Below are 18,105 nucleotides of genomic sequence, written 5' to 3' on the forward strand. Positions count from 1 at the left end.
GACATGAACTGTGTCAGTATCTGAGGGTTTGTAAGTGGTGCTGAACATTGTGTAGTCATCTGCAAACATCTCCACTTCTGACCTTATGATGGCAGGAAGAGTATTGATGAAGCAACTGAAGGCGGTTGGGCCTGAGGAGCTCCTGCAATGATGTCCTGGAGCTGAGACAATTGTCCTGCAATCACCATAACTAGCTTCCTTTGTGCCGGGTATGATTCCAGCCAGTGAAGAGCTCTCCCCTTGATTCCTATTGACTGAGTTTTGCTAGGGCACCTTGATGTCATGTCTATCATACCATCCATCATGTAGTCCAAGACTGGCAAATTATGTCTTGTTTTGTTGCTGCATACCCTAAAGTTGTTACCAAACTGAATTTGGTGTCACTATAGGCAGAGTAGCACAAATTAAGTGAGATATTTTGCCTTTCTAACATGTCCAGAGTGGCATGCTAGTTGAGAGAAAATTTTTAACCCACTGATAGCTGAAGTGTGCCATGTATGAACTGGTGATTCCTGCCTCTGTTGAAAGCACCTCATAATCCAAAATTGGTATTGTAAGATTATTTCAGGAGGCAGTGCTGTAATGTAAAAGCAGCCAAAACTTCCTCCATTCTACCCCAGTCTAAAAAGAGTGCCTCTTTCAGTGTGATGTCTTCCTGCTTCCTGTACCAGCTATCTTAATGGTGCCTTTGGCCAACCGTTCTGTTTTGCATTATATCAGTGCATTCAGATGAACAGCACAATCTATTGCATTGTCCAAACTCATTCGACACATGCAACAGGATGATGGAGAAAGCGTCTTCCAATTGCTCTTAGATTTATATCATCGTCGGCTCTGGAATAGTGGGAGATGAGAAACGAGCTTTCTGAATCCTCCCTACCGCACAGTCCCCAATTTTAATCTTTAAGAAGCAGTAGGATGTTGCAGTTGGTTCTGAATGGAAAAATGCGAGCAACTTTGTAAGGGATGAAGTATATGAGTGGGCAGGAAAGGCTTTAAATGCTAATGATAAAAGTAGTGTTCTGTGCTTCATGAATCTTGAGCTTTGTGCAATGCCAGCATCGACTGAATTCATTTAATACAATATGCTTGCTTATTCCCTTCAACTTTCCTGAGCAAGTAACCCTCTCATCTGTTTCAGACTGTAGCTGAGAAGTATATTCCTAAAAAGATTTGTTTGGTTCTGCTAAAAATACACACTTTTTAATAAACACTTTTATCACATCACTGCAATGTTTTAAAATGCTCCACACAATTGTACATTCTCTCAATTTTTTTCATGGGATGTGGGTGTCACAAGCAAGATCAGCATTTGCTACCCATCCACGATTGTTAATTAAGAGTGCACCGCACTCGCGTCACATGTAGGCCAGGTCAGATAAGGATGGTAGATTTCCTTCCTTGAAGGGGTGGCATAGTGGCACAGTGGTTAGCACCGCTGCCTCGCCAGGGACCCGGGAATAGGGCCTAGGTGGGATTGTGGTCAGTGCAGACTCGATGGGCCGAATGGCGTCCTGCTGCATTGTAGGGATTCTATGATTAAAGGACAGTAGTGAACCAGATGGGTTTTTAAAACAATGGATGATAGCCATCACTGAGACTAGCAATATATTCCAGATTTATTGCTTGAATTTAAAATCCACTAGTTGCCGTGGTGGGATTTGAACTCGTGTCCCCAGAGCATGTTTTCTGGGCCTTTGGATTACTACTCCAGTGATATTGTCACTATGCCACCATCTCTCCCTAATTATAGTTGCACTCAGTAATTGTGGAGCAAGCTTGTTCAGGGTGCTACACCCCAAATTCGCTCTTTTGAAATGTTGTTTTCCCCCTTGCCTTCCTAGGCCTATACTAACTGTTACTTCAGTTAGTGCAGCTCCTCAATGGATCATACATAGCACAGAGATTATCACTTAAATGCTAGTGTTGTCAAAATGGTGAACTAGAAATTTGCAAGTGTCTTGCAACACTTTTTAATGAATGCATCTTAATAGTGATTGTCATGAAAGGCTTCTGAAATATTCTAGGAGTTTGTTTCCAAAATGCTTGCAAGTGTCTATTTGGAAAGGAAATGTATTTTCCTCCTTTCAGTGTTAGTGCAGTACTATTATTGAGGATAAAATGATTTTTACAAAGTTGTTATGGTGATGTTCCTAACCCACTCTTTCCCCTTTCCCTCAACACTCCAAGTATGAGCAGGCTTTCGGAGATATAGGTCTTCTCTCTCTTTGGCAACGAGAGATCTCTCACATGGTCAATTTAAAGCGATCTCATAACTGGTCATGCGAAGGGTGTAGGTACAAAGTGGCTTAGTTTTACCTTTTATCTCCAAATCAGATACTGTACTACATCAAGGAGCCAGAATTTACAGAGTATTGCTATCTCAAAATGATCCTCCACAGCACAAGCTGGTATTCTCCTTCAGAACCCTTCTCATTCTGTACACTATGTTTTCCACCATGGCAACAGTATGATGATGTGTTAAGCAAGTTTGGGAATAAAGCCTAGACTACTATATAATGAATGAGGAGCAGGAGAAAAGTAGAGGCAGATCCATCTGCAGCCAAATGTAGGAGGGCCAAATACTTGCTGTACTCCATAAATTCTGCACCGATTGAGGAATATAGATGATGGCCTGGCTAAATGGATACACTGTTGCATTGGCTTTTTTTTAAATTTTCAGCTTACGATTCTTCCAGGCATTGGTTCAGGGGCCATCCAACACAAATGGTCCATATCTTCCTGCCCTTCCCTTTAGATCCAACTCCATGGTTGCTGGACATGTATTTCGAAATCCGCATATGTATTTTTTTTAATAGAAACCCTACAGTGCAGAAGGAGGCCATTCGGCCCATCGAGTCTGCACCGACCACAATCCCACCCAGGCCCTGCCCCCACATATTTACCCACTAATCCCGCTAACCTACGCATCTCAGGACTCTAAGGGGCAATTTTTAACCTGGCCAATCAACCTAACCCGCACATCTTTGGACTGTGGGAGGAAACCGGAGCACCCGGAGGAAACCCACGCAGACACAAGGAGAATGTGCAAACTCCACACAGACAGTGACCAAAGCTGGGAATCGAACCCGGGACCCTGGAGCTGTGAAGCAGCAGTGCTAACCACTGTGCTACCGTGCCGTATTGTTTGCAAAAAGTGGCGTTGTTGTGCTATGGTCAAATGCGTTTAGTCTTAATTGTGAATTAAGTACCTTTGTGTTGTATGCTAGTTGGAATGATGTGCAGCCACCAGTTATAACGAGGGAAATGCCTCATCTAAATTGGACTGATCATCTGTGAGGATGTTCCAGTGCCCTTGAACGTATGTTTACCAAGGCAGTTAACTCGATATACCAGGGTCGTGATGCACGATGTACAGCGTAAACACTGTCTAAACTTAATCTGTAAATAAATGAAGTGCAACAAGTGAAAATCTCCATGTTCAATTTGATTGAATATTTAATAGGAAATATCTAAATCCATGCAGTTTGTACATCATCTTCTGATTAAAGAAATTCCACAACACACTTTTTACTTTATCTAATTGTATTGTCTCTTGCTTCCACTGGTCTAATAATTTCTTTAAAGCACAACCAACGTGAATTTATACTTCCTGAACCAGGCAAAAGCTGGAACCAGTAGGGCTTCCCAAGCCTCCAGTGGTGCAGTTGTGATTCAGTTTCTAACTGCCAAAGAGCAACACTCCTGAATTTATTGATTTTCCTTTTTCTGTCCTCCTTCTCAGCCTATCACATTATGAACGATTGGTTTTTACATGTCCATTGGTGACACCCAGCTCCACCTCACCCACACCTCTCGTGACGACTCTGCTGTTGCTAAATTATCAGTCTGCTTTTTTAAGTTAATTTATTAGTGTCACAAGTAGGCTTACATTAACACTGCAGTGAAGTTACTGTGAAAATCCCCTAGTTGTCACGGGTTCACTGTTCGGGTACACTGGGGGAGAATTTAGCATGGCCAATGCACCTAACCAGCACGTCTTTTGGACTGTGGGAGGAAACCGGAGCACCCTGAGAATCAAACCCAGGTCCCTGATGCTCTGAGGCAGCAGTGGTAACCACTGTGCCACCTTGTCGCCCACACTACTGATATCCAGTACTGGATGAGCAGAAATTTCCTCTGATTAATTATTGGGGTGAATGAAGTCATTGGGCGGGATTCTCGGGCTGCTCCCGCAGTTGGGATTCTCTGGTGCTGCTGCAGTGAATGGAGATTTGGTTGAGTGCCAGATTCCCAGTCCTCGCTGGCAGGGTGTGAACGGCCGGAGAATTCTGTCCATTGTTTACAGTCCAATCTTCAAACTCCCATCCTTGTCTGAATCTGAACTAAACTGTTTGCAACCGTGGGATCATATTTGACCCGACAATAATCTTCCAGACTATAGTTAGGATAGTCTGTTTCTGCCTCCATAACATCACATGACTTCATCCTTGCATCAGCTCATCTGTTGCTGAAACCCTCATGCCTTTGTCACCTCCAGACTTGATTCCTGATGCCCTCTATTCTACTAGCTGTGAACTTGAGGTCACCCGAGACTCCACTGCCTCTGTCCTCACGTTTCCCAACATTGCCCTATTTTAACATTAAAGTGACTCCAGATGCTAACAAAAAATAAGACAGTAATAAGGCAGCATAATGACATTCAATAAACAATTATTAAAGCTCTTACAGACACAGGTATAATATATAACCATGGAAATCAGTGGTGAGGCTCTTGATTTTCTACCATTCTTGTTTTTAAATGATATTGACTTGTATGCAGACATTGCCAATTACTGGAATACAATTTTACAGATTGCAGAAATCTGAGGGGAATAGATGTTGCTGGTTTAGTTTCTCTCTTAGTTGATGAGCTATTAATACTAATGATGTAAATTCTCACATGAACCACCAGTTGGGCAAAATACCAGAGATAGTGGCAATCCAGCACACGTGTTGTCAGAATACAAATCAACATTCTTTATTTGTTAAAAATCAAGAACTGTGAAAGTCAGGAATGCTCTCTTCTGTGTTAGAATCTAAACTGATCAATTAGGATGCAGAAGGTGGCCAGTTGGCTCACCGTGTCTGCATTGGCTCTCCAAATGAGCATTGACTTGATATTTTCCTGCCTTCCTCCATACCCCTGAACATTGTTTCTACTCAAATAATTATCTAGTGGCTTCGTGAATGCCTCAATTGAACTGCCTCCACCACACTTCCAGAACCTAACCACTCGCTGTTTGAAAAAAAAATTTTCAGATCACATTTTCTTTTGTTAATCCATTATAAATCTGTGCCCTCTCATTCTCTATTCTCTTACAGGAACAGTTTCTCCCTGTCTACTCTGTCCACCCCATCCTCCGCATGATTTTAAACATATCTATCAAATCTCCTGTTAGCCGCCTTCTCTCCCAACCCCTGCAATCTATCCCCATGACTGAAGTTTCACATCCCTTGAACCATTCCTGTAAACCTCTTCTGCACTCTCTCCGATGCATTCGCATTCTCCCTGTGGCGTAGCACCCAGAACTGTACACAGTACACCAGCTAAGGTCTAATTAATGTCTCATATGAATTCAGCATAAATTCTTGGTTCTTGTACTCTATGTCCCTAATAATAAAGTAAGAGTTTTAACAACACCAGGTTAAAGTCCAACAGGTTTATTTGGTAGCAAATACCATTAGCTTTCGGAGCGCTGCTCCTTCGTCAGATGGAGTGGACATTTCCACTCCGTCTGACGAAGGAGCAGCGCTCCGAAAGCTAATGATATTTGCTACCAAATAAACCTGTTGGACTTTAACCTGGTGTTGTTAAAACTCTTACTGTGTTCACCCTAGTCCAACGCCGGCATCTCCTATTAATAAAGCCAGGATACTGTATGCTTTAATAACTGCTCTCTCCACCTGCCCTGCCACCTTCAATGATGGATGCACATATACACCCCGGTCCCTCTGCTCCTGAACCCTCTTAACAATATATTATCTGTACATGTTCTGCCGATCAAAATGCATCAGTTCACACGCGCGCCCCCCCCCCCATTGAAATTCATCTGCCACCTACCTGCCCATTCCACCAACTTTTCCATGTCCTTTTTGAAGTTCTACACTGTCCTCTTCACTGTTTACAATATTTACAAGTTTCACATCATCTGAAAACTTTGAAATTGTCCCCTGCACACCATGATCTAGATCATGAATATATATCAGGAAAAGTAAGGGTCCCAGTGCCGACTCCTGGGGAACTCCAATATAAACCTCCCTCCAGCCCAAAAAATATCCATTGACCATTAGTCTGTGTCCTATTATTCAGCCAATTTTGTATCCATGTTGCTGCTGTCTCTTTTATGTGATGAGTTACAAGTTTTCTTACAAGTCTGTCGTGTGGCACTATATTGAATGCCTTTTGAAAGTCCATGTACACCACATCAACAGCACTACCCTCATTGACCCTTCCTGTTATCTCTTCAAAATGCTGCAGCAAATTAGTTAAATGTGATTTCCCCTCCATAAATCCACACTGGCTCTTCCTAATTAACCCACATTATTTCCATGTGACAACTGATTCTATCCTGAATAATTGTTTCTGCACCACTGAAGTTAAACTGACCAGCTCAGGCACGAGGGCCAAAAGCCTTCTCTTCTCTGCTGTAAACTTTAAAAATTACTTTTGGATTGCGTGGAAAATAGAGAGATTGATAGAAAAAGGCTTTTAGGTCCCGTATGTAAAAGTACCTCGTTCAAAATAAGTGTGCCGCTAATTTCCCTGTGAAGCTTTTAGCAACCAAAAGTCATGGGACATGGTGCAAGGGAACAGCCAATCAGAGCACTGAAAAATAGACATGTTGCTGAGCTGTTGGAAAAATGAATTCACTGTCGGAACAATGAGGGGATGGGACGGGAAATCATTGAGAGTTTGCTCCACGACCCAGTGAAGTGTCTGGAACAAGCTGCCAGAGGTAGTAGTAGAGGCGGGTACAATTTTGTCTTTTAAAAAGCATTTAGACAGTTACATGGGTAAGATGGGTATAGAGGGATATGGGCCAAATGCGGGCAGTTGGGATTAGTTTAGGGGTTTAAAAAAGGGGCAGCATGGACAAGTTGGGTCGAAGGGCCTGTTTCCATGCTGTAAACCTCTATGACCCTATTTGCTGTTTCTGCAACTGCAGTTGGGGTGGCACAGTGGTTAGCACTGCTGCCTCACAGCTCCAGGGACCAGGGTTCGATTCCCGGCTTGGGTCGCTGTCTGTGTGGAGTTTGCACGTTCTCCCTGTGTCTGCGTGGGTTTCTTCCGGGTGCTCCAGTTTCCTCCCGCACTCCAAGATGTGTGGGTTAGGTTGATTGGCTATGTTAAATTGCCCCTTAGAGTCCCAGGATGCGTAGGTTAGAGGGATTAGCAGGGTAAATATGTGGGGTGACGCAGATAGGGCCTGAGTGGGGTTGCTGTCGGTGCAGACTCGATGGGCCAAATGGCCTCCTTTTTGCACTGTCGGATTTCTGATTTCTATGAACACACATTTGGAGCTACCATCTTATTTGTCCCATTTTACCCATCATCCCTGTGCTCACCAACCTACACTGGTGCCCTGTAAAGCAGTGCCTCTTATTCTCATCCTCGTTTTTATGGTTTGCAGCACCTGATCTCTCTGATCTCTTCTCGCCCCGTAAACCGAGGTCAGAAGTCTGGCTTTTTAAGGATTCCTGATTATAATTGCTCCACCATTGGCTGTACCTTCGATTGCCTGGATCCTAATATCTCAAATTCCCAACTTAAACCCCCTGACTTTTTTCTTTCCCCCTTTTTTAAAAACTAACTGAAAGCCTACCTCTTTAATCAAACTTTTGGTCAAATATCTCCTCGTGTGACTTGATGCCTAATTGTGCTTTTATAAGCTTCCTGTGATGCTTTGGGGTGTTTTATTTGGTTTAAAGTGCTATATCAAGGCACGTTGCTATGGCTGTTTTTAAAAATCTATTTAAAAGTAATATCTATAACACGTGGACCAAATGTGTGTTACCTTTTCTTTAAGAAAGCAGTTTCTAATACATGGAGTGACAAAGTGTTGTAAGAGCTGCAAAGTTGTGTCTGCCTTGCATCCATCCTATTGGTGTTTTACTGAAAAATATTTTGCCTTATAGCTGTGGGGGAATGGGAATGTATAGTGACTTGGACTGTGGGCACAGGTCATTGTTTTGTGGTAGAGATAATGTAAATGTAACCAAGTTAAAACTTTTAGTTTAGCAGTTCCTGTGAATGATTCCTTGACAAAATGCAGCCATAAAGTGCTTCTACAATGAACAGGGGGCAGAAGCAGTTCACCAGAATCAATGAATCAGTCTGATTTTCCCCACACTGCACTTTCATTTTCTATTGGAAAATGTTGACAAAGGGGACGTGATGTAAATCTTATGTTTCTTTCCTCTTACTGAAGAAGCAGAGAAAATTGAAGGAATTACTCATGCATATCACAGTAATGGTTATGAAAATGTATCGGTAAAATCATATGATCAGGTGAAGAAACTTCCCTCTTGGGAATCTCACACTGCAGGCTGAAGGAAGCAAATTATCGAAAGTAGCTTGTTGCTGAGGCTCAGTGGGTGGCACTCTTGCTTCTGAGTCCGAAGGTTGAGAGGTCAAATCCCACTCCAGGACTTGAGCACAAAAGTCAAGGCTCCAGTGCACTATTCTGGGAGTGAGGCACCTCCAGAGGCACTGATGGGGTGTTAAACCAAAGCCCCTTTCTGCCCTTTCATGTAAATGTAAAAGAATGCATAGCACTGCTTTGAAGAAAAGTAAGGGAGTTGCCCCCCAGTGTGCTGGGCAATACTTCCCTCAATCAACCTCACACACAAAAAAACAGATCATGTGGTCATTATCACATTGCTCTTTGTGGAACTTGTTCTGTGCAAATTGGCTGCCGCATTTCAGCAGTGCCTGCTCTTCAGAAGTATTTCATTGGCTGTAAAATGCTTTCGGATGTCCAATGGTCATGAAAAGTAGTTTCCAGGAAAGCACTAAAATAACAGATTCACAGCTTTGACCCTTTACAAAAGTAGTGCTCGTTCGGAAGGATTATTCTTTTTTTAAAAAAAAATTTGTATTTTGTGTTTGGTTAAAACCAACATGCAGTCCAATGAAAGTTAATTTGCAATTTATGGAAAAACCGGTTTACTCCTTACTTTTTGTTTGTATTTACTGAATTGAAGTTTGGAGGAGAGACCAGGTCTTTTTTATGTGTATGTATATATATTTATATATATATTCTATATAAGTGAAAATACATATATTGCTGAATATTCAGATTTGAAATTCATTTTGCAAGTCTATATTTAACATTTATTTGTAAAGGACATGAAAGTTTGACACTTTAAAAAAAGTAGTAACTACAGCTCAGCTGAAAACTAATCACTGATGATGACAATTATTTTAAAAATGTAAATTTGCTATATGTAACCGTAGGGTTTTAATTTTTGACAATTTTGATTTTTAAACTGGTTTTTAAAATATTTCTCAATGAATTTTGAGGAAAATAAAAGAGGGGAAAACCCCTTTTTAGTACAAACTCCCTTTCACATTTTTGAGGGCAATGTTCCCTTTGTGTTGGGAATTCTGGGGTCCCCTCATGTACCAAAAAATACACCAGTTGTCAGTATGCTGCAAAGTGGCAGACAGGGCTAAAGAAAGAAGGTGCTTGGGTAGGAAGGCTAGTCATTCGACTGGAATAAATATTGCAAACTTCTTCAATGAATTTCTATGCCATATCATATAATGAAAGACAAACTAACTAGTATCTGTGAAGGCTTGTGTCAGAATGTTTCTGATTATCATCTCTTCTCAAACATCCCCTCCTCATCATAGTTTGGTTTTTAGTGTGGAGTCTTGAAATACGCTTGTAGAGTAGAGAAAAACTGGATGTAAATTACACTGATTAAGACCGAGAGCTCAGTGACTGCGTGGGGAAGTTATGAATGGGTTGTGAATGTAACTTGTTGTTTTTACCTGGAATAATTGTTCACTCTTGTCACCATTTTTCTTTCAAGCTGGCCAGCTCCAGAGTTCAATCCCAGCCAGATAAGACTTATCGTCTACCAAGATTGTGAGCGACGAGGAAGAAATGTTCTGTTTGACTCTAATGCAGCAAAGAAAACTGAAGAAGCTTCAGTAAGTCATAAATTATTTTTGTCTTTCCCAAATCCATATCCATTAAGTCTGGCCTGTGCCAGTGCGAGAAATCATCTCTACGTTATTTCAATTTGTTTTAACATTTTCTAGGCTTATTGGTTTAATGGGTAGGAGAGAGAAGAGGGTAAACCAGCTATTTTGCAAAGTGTGGTCCTGCATTTTTGAAAATTATGTCTGAATTCTTCCGGGCAACAGAAACTAGACTTGAGACAATGTCAAATGTTGTATGTGCCTTATCCCAGCAATGGCCGCCACTTAACTCTGCTCTGTAGTTGTGTTTTTTGAATAGAACACTTGAATTCGAAAGACACTTGGAGAAGAATGAAATCTCTATTGCATCACAGTGCCATGCCATGAAACCACACATGGGCTGGAATTCTCCAGTCCTGCTGGCAGTGCCACCCCTGCCTGTGGGTTCCCCGCTGGCGTGGGGTGACGTCCATGGGAATTCCCATTGACAGTGATGGGACTTGAGAATCTCGCCACTAGCAAACAACACGCCACCTCCCGCCGGAGGGAAACATGCGGCTGGGAGGCTGGAGAATCTCACCCATGATTTTTATTAATGGCTATGTCGAGTCCAGGCATTCTATTGCACCTAAGGAGCCCAGAACATTCATAAAGTCCTTGCCTTATGCATTGTTAATGCTTACTTCTGATCACTGGAGGAAATAGATGTTCGGAGGGAGGATGTCCTGGCAGTTTTGAATAAACTGAAGGTCAATAAGTCCCCTGGGCCTGATGAAATGTATCCTAGGATTCTTTGGGAGGCAAGGGATGAGATTGCAGAGCCTTTGGCTTTGATCTTTGGGTCCTCGCTGTCCACGGGGATGGTGCCAGAGGACTGGAGAATGGCGAATGTTGTTCCTCTGTTTAAGAAAGGGAATAGAAATGACCCTGGTAATTATAGACCGGTTAGTCTTACTTCGGTGGTTGGTAAATTGATGGAAAAGGTCCTTAGAGATGGGATTTACGACCATTTAGAAAGATGCGGATTAATCCGGGATAGTCAGCACGGATTCGTGAAGGGCAAGTCGTGCCTCACAAATTTGATAGAATTTTTTGAGGAGGTAACTAAGTGTGTTGATGAAGGTAGGGCAGTTGATGTCATATACATGGATTTTTAGTAAGGCGTTTGATAAGGTCCCCCATGGTCGGCTTATGATGAAAGTGAGGAGGTGTGGGATAGAGGGAAAGTTGGCCGATTGGATAGGTAACTGGCTGTCCGATCGAAGACAGAGGGTGGTGGTCGATGGAAAATTTTCGGATTGGAGGCAGGTTGCTAGCGGAGTGCCGCAGGGATCGGTGCTTGGTCCTCTGCTCTTTGTGATTTTTATTAATGACTTAGAGGAGGGGGCTGAAGGGTGGATCAGTAAATTTGCTGATGACACCAAGATTGGTGGAGTAGTGGATGAGGTGGAGGGCTGTTGTAGGCTGCAAAGAGACATAATGGGATGCAAAGCTGGGCTGAAAAATGGCAAATGGAGTTTAACCCTGATAAATGTGAGGTGATTCATTTTGGTAGGACTAATTTAAATGCGGATTACAGGGTCAAAGGTTGGGTTCTGAAGACTGTGGAGGAACAGAGAGATCTTGGGGTTCATATCCACAGATCTCTAAAGGTTGCCACTCGAGTGGATAGAGCTGTGAAGAAGGCCTATAGTGTGTTAGCTTTTATTAACAGGGGGTTGGAGTTTAAGAGCCGTGGGGTTATGCTGCAACTGTACAGGACCTTGGTGAGACCACATTTGGAATATTGTGTGCAGTTCTGGTCACCTCACTATAAGAAGGATGTGGAAGCGCTGGAAAGAGTGCAGAGGAGATTTACCAGGATGCTGCCTGGTTTGGAGGGTAGGTCTTATGAGGAAAGGTTGAGGGAGCTGGGGCTGTTTTCACTGGAGCGGAGGAGGCTGAGGGGAGACTTAATAGAGGTTTATAAAATGATGAAGGGGATAGATAGAGTGAATGTTCAAAGACTATTTCCTCGGGTGGATGGAGCTATTACAAGGGGGCATAACTATAGGGTTCGTGGTGGGAGATATAGGAAGGATATCAGAGATAGGTTCTTTATGCAGAGAGTGGTTGGGGTGTGGAATGGACTGCCTGCAGTGATAGTGGAGTCAGACACTTTAGGAACATTTAAGCGGTTATTGGATAGGCACATGGAGCACACCAGGATGATAGGGAGTGGGATAGCTTGATCTTGGTTTCAGATAAAGCTCGGCACAACATCGTGGGCCGAAGGGCCTGTTCTGTGCTGTACTGTTCTATGTTCACTCTTGGAAGAGAATTGACCATAGTTGTGGAGAAGACCATTGGCTCAGGAATCTATATTCCTTTTGGGATAAGTTGCTGACATTGAGGTTGGAGTGAAAACTGAGAAGAAACATAAGTTATGAATTGATATCACCTTAGGAAGATAATCCTGACTTGTGGGCTCTTGCAGAAGTTTCCAGATCATGCACCTATTAGGTTCATCCTTACCTCCACCCTCGGGGTCCAGTGCCCTGAATCGGGATCCATTTTGTGGCCATAACAACCCTCCCCTTCAAATCAACACTTTAAAATAAAAATTTTACTACATTTCTTAGCAAACAGTGGATCAACACACAAGCAGTTCTATGGATGTTGAAAGTTAGAAATAAAAGTAGAAAATGCTGAAACATACACAACAGAATCTGTGGAGAGAGAAGTAAGGGTCAACGTTTAAGGTTGATGAACCAATAGGTATTTTGGGGAGTCCTAAGCACGAGAGGCATTTATACAAAGGCTAGTTTCAGATATATCTGGAAATTCTCATCTCCAATGTTGTACAGGTTCATAATTAAAAGTTTTTATGGAGTTGATTCACTGCATTAAATAAAGTGAAGATGTCACACTTTTCATTAAATCAGATCGGAATCTGCTTGTGTATTGATCCATTGTTTGCTAAGACAAGCAGTAAAATTGGAATTTTTGGAAGTGTTGATGTGGGGAGGGGAAAATGCAAAGGTTCACAGTTTGGTAATATCACAAACCTGTTTATCTGCCCTAGAAGCTTAGTTCCACATTTTTATTTCTCTTGTGCGTTTGTGCTTGTGTGGTTTCATCACATGATACTGCACTGCAAGAGCGATTCCGTTCTAGTCTGTGTCTTTCTAATTCACGAGTTCTTAAGTCACATGACTATCATTCAACTGCATCACTTGTATTTGGAAGCGAAGTCATGAAAATGATCTGGAAACTTGCAACACAAGTATGGATATAGTTGCATGTTTGTTGAAAAGTATGGTTTCAGTGCACGCTGGAGTTTGCCTTGGTGCAGACAAGTGTTTTGTCTTGAGTTGCCCATCTACCTTATCCTGTGCTTTCTTCTTAAAGGGGATCATTAGGGTGTGGCAAGTAGTTAGTACTATGTATATAGAAGTTGAAAATAAGACCTAACATTCCAAAGTCAAAAGACCTCTTGTGCAGTAAATTTATAAATTAAAAAGGTACAGTTGAATTTCCCAGGTTTCATATGGAGAGTTGAGACTTGATATTCAGGTCAAACAGGTTAGAAGGCAAAAGGATAGCTAGATTTTTAAAAATGGGACATGGGCGTCGCTGGCTGGCCAGCGTTTATTGTCCGTCCCTCGTCGCCCTCTGACTGAGTGACTTTTCTAGGCCATTTCAGAGGGCAGTTGAGAATCAACCACATGGTTCTGGAGTCATATGTAGGCCAGACCAGGCAAGGACAGCAGATTTCCTTCCCTAAAGGGCATTAGTGAACTAGATGGGTTTTTCCAACAATCGACAATGGCTTCATGGTCATCAGTAGATTCTTTTCATTGATATTCTTTATTGAATTCAAATTCTGCCACGGCGGAATTCGAACCTGGGTCCCCAGAATATTAGCTGAGTTTCTGGATTAATAGCCTAGCGGCAATACCACTCGGCCACCGCCGAGGGATATAACCTTTAAAAGCAGGATTTTGGCGAAGAAAAATTAGGAAGCACTTATGCAATTTGTGGAACTCTTTCTCATAATGAATAGGATGCTAGCTCAATTAATTTAAAATCTTTAAGTTTGACAGCCAAGAATGTTAAGGGATATGGAACCCAGGCAAGCAAATGGCTTTACAATGTACTTGGGGCGAGGTGTAAGCTCCTGAGTTATGATTTTATGAACGGTATATTGTCTTAATTTATGCTGAGCCATTGGGAGTTCCAATCTCTACTCAATGCAAAGGGGCAGCAGATTTTGTATTGTTGTGCGTGCCTGTCCCAATATGTTCTCAGCTATATGAAGAGCAGTTAACCAGATATGTGATGCAGTCTGTGGTGAACAGATGCGTGGGGTTTCTTTCTTACCGTGAAGGTAAGCAGTAATTCTCAAGTCTGTTGGTTAGATCTCTCTCTGCTCAAAAGTGTCCAGGATGTGCTGAAATCTTTTGAGGCAGTGAATGGCAACGCTTCAGGACCAGTGATAGCTCGATATTTGGCTTTACTTTTGTTCTTGCCTTTTCATCACAGGTTGCTAGTAATTTACATACCGCTAAACCTTTTTGACATGTTAGTTTTAGTATGTTTGCCTACCAAACTTCTACAAGTACTTTCAGCATCTTGGTAAACACAGGCATTTTAATTACCAATTTTGATGTGTCTTGTGACTTTTTTTGCCCTGGCCACTTCCTCAGACACCCATAAATAGGAATTTTAGATTGGAATGCACTTTGGACATTACTGGTGCTGCTGTTCTGAGGCTATTGTGTAAAACTGAATGCTGACAAGAGGGTCTAACTGCAAGTGGGACAGGTATGGGGACCCAGAAGGTATCAATGGAGGAACCTCTCGGCTCTTCCACTTGTCCAACAGATCCGAGGTTCTTTTATATTGTGTGGAGGGGAGCAGTGACTGCAGGGTGGATGAGCATGCCACAGTGGTACAAGGCATCCTGAACACTTTAAGTTCATGTGAAGGGAGATTTGGAAAGTTAAAGAGAAAGGTAGTAGTGCAGGGTAGTAAAATGGGTACGGTAACCAGGGTATGATGGGAAGAGTACACCAGCAAATATGGTCCAAGTAGGGAAAAATGAGGTGGATGGTTCAGGTAGATTTAGAAATCCAAAGATGTCAGTTTAGGCAATAGAGTATGTATATTGACATGGGTAAAGACAAGCTGAGTGGGCCAGGAAAGACAGCATTTAATAGTGCATCAAAGAATAAGGTCCATGTGGAGTGGATTATAATCCTTGCCCTTTTTTTGGAATTATTCTGGATTGGGCATACTCCTTGGATGATCACTTATTCAAGGTTGAGAAAGCAGTCATCACAGACACTTGAGTCTGAAAAACAGATGTAACTCTCCCTGGAGAAAAGGAACAAGCAGAGAATATTACTACCCTCCAGATAGCCCTTTTACAAGTATGAGCCAGGTTATAATAACTGGGATTAGAGTCCAGGAATGTCTCTTCCATCGTGTACCCCTCCACTGAGGAAAGTACAGAGATGAAGTCTTGAGTTTGAAAATGAAAGACCATATGAGACCATGTGAGACAATAAAGAACCTTAAATCCCAGAGTAGAAAGCTCAAGAGTCTAGCGAGATATCCCTATCCCAATTAGGAGGAAAACAATTGTTGCTAAATGACAATAGCTAATATATTTACCTTGAGAGATGCTGGAGTGAATCCAACAAATCTGTTGTGACATTCCAATATTTGCATCATAAAAGAGCTGAACCAGCAGGAGGCATATTGAACACATGCTGGGCATCATCCTTTGAGCAAACACAATTTTTAGAGATGCAGATGGTGGTAACTTCCTTGCTACGTAATTTTCTCCAAAGATTAGAACTAATTTTTCCATATTTAGTTGACAGTTGATTTAGTGGCATCCTGGAAATGTAAAGTTATCTAATGTTAGGTTGCGATTTATCTATGACGGGTTGAGGTGATGTGTCTTTATCAATGCCTTATGATGTATCCACGATTTGTCATACATCATTCGCATTTGTCCGGAACTGTCTTTCTTAAAGGGTATTCCATATCCTATGCCACAGGATGTTGGTGTCCTTGAACATACAGTTATGCCCAGGCATGTTTATTAACTTTAAACGAAACTTAAAAATTAACTTAATTTTTAGTCCCTGTTTTATAGAATCAGTCTTTTTAATCTTAATAACTCCTTATTACAGCTAGATTCCTGGGGAGTATCATGGGGAATGAGGAAATGGCAGAGATCTTGAACAAATATTTTTTCTGTCTTCACAGTAGAAGACACATATTTTGCACCAGAAACGGAGGGTTGCCTTGGGGTTAAAGAGAGTGTATCAACAGAGAAAAAATACTGGAGAAATTTCAGGGATTAAATTCTGACAAATATCCAGGACCTGATGGCCTACATCCAAGGGTTCTAAAAGAGATGGCTGCAGAAATAGTGTATGTGTTGGCTATGATTTTCCAAAATTCTATAGTTGCTGGGATGGTTGCAGTAGATTGGAAGTTAGCAGATGTAAAAGAATGAAGGGAGAGCAAAGTGAGAACTATTGATCAATTCACCTGACACTAAGTCATTGGAAAAGCTGGCACCTATCGTTAAGGAAATCCTGACAATACATATTTTGGAGAAGTATAGCATGATTAGAACAAGTTAACATGGGTTTTCAAAAGGGCAATTGTGTTTGATAGATTTCATTTTTTTGACTAGTAGGGTAGACAAAGGGGAACCAGTAGATGTGTCATACTTGAATTTCTGAAAGGCATTCAATAAGGTGCCATACAACCGGTCAATACACAAGATCAGGGCTCATGGAGTTGGGAGTGATATATTAACATGAATAGAGGATTGGTCAATGGACATAACGCAGACAATAGGGATAAATGACACATTTTCAAGTTGGCAGGCTGTGATGAGTGAAGTGCAACATGGATCAATGCTGGGGCCTCAGCTATTTACAATATACAGCAATGAGTTCGACAATGAGGCAATATTGTACCTTAAGTTCACTGACGCAAAACTAGATGGTTATGCAAGCTGTGAGGAGGACACCGACTGCAAAGAAATATAGGTTAGGTCTTGATTCATTTCTAGGATGTGGGCATCACTGGATAGGCTGGCGTTTATTGTCCATCCCTAATTGCCCTTGAGAAGGTGATGGTGAGTGGCCTTGGTCAGTGGACCACAAGGTAGCAGATGGAATATAATATGGAAAATGTGTTGTTTATTTGTTGTCGGAATAGAAATGCAGAATATGTTTTAAAAGGTGTGAAACTTGAAAATATTTTATTGATGTTCAGAGGGACTTGGGTGTACTTGTATGTGCAGCAAGCAGTTAGTAAACAGCCTTTAATGTGAAGCGATTGGAATACAAGAAAAAGGAAGTCTTGCTACAGTTGTACTGGGGGCTTCAGTGAGACCACCACCTTTTAGAAGAAGTTTAGAAGAATGAGAGGTGATCTCATTGAAACATTTAAGATTATGAAGGGACTTGACCAGGTAAATACTGGGACATCGTTTTTCTCTGGCTGTGGATTTAGAACAAGAGGTCACAGTTTCAAGAGAAGAAGCTGATGGTTTAGGACTGAGATGACAATAAATTTCTTCTTTCAAAGGATTGTGAATCTTTGGAATTCTTTACCCCAGTTCTGTATGTGCCATCGTTGAATACATTTATGGCTGCGATTAGCAGATTTTTGGTGTGTCAGGAGGGTGGAAAATGTGGAATTGAAGCCCAAGATCAGTCTTGATCATCATGAATGGTGGGGTAGTATCAGTGAGGTCCATAGAATCCCTACAGAGCAGAAGGGGGCCATACAGCCCATCGAGCCTGCACCAACAACAATCCCACCTAGGCCCTATCCCCGGCACCCCACGTATTTACCCTGCTAATCCCCCTGATACTAAAGGGCAATTTAGCATGGCCAATCCACCTAATCTGCACATCTTTGGACTTTGGGAAGAA

The 18,105-nt window shown here is 41.9% G+C and overlaps 1 protein-coding gene across 4 annotated transcripts in view; it reads left to right on the plus strand.

Annotated features, from left to right (window-relative positions):
* Nucleotides 1-18,105, plus strand: part of fnip1 (folliculin interacting protein 1) — a 99,676-nt gene that overhangs the window by 29,109 nt on the left and 52,462 nt on the right. For all 4 annotated transcript variants that reach the window (XM_078230832.1, XM_078230830.1, XM_078230833.1 and 1 more), the window contains exon 2: nucleotides 10,042-10,162. In XM_078230832.1, coding sequence (XP_078086958.1) covers nucleotides 10,042-10,162 — 121 coding nt within the window. The remainder of the gene's footprint in view (nucleotides 1-10,041; nucleotides 10,163-18,105) is intronic.

The sequence above is a fragment of the Mustelus asterias genome, chromosome 16 (genome assembly GCF_964213995.1).
Source record: "Mustelus asterias chromosome 16, sMusAst1.hap1.1, whole genome shotgun sequence".
Lineage (NCBI taxonomy): Eukaryota > Metazoa > Chordata > Chondrichthyes > Carcharhiniformes > Triakidae > Mustelus > Mustelus asterias.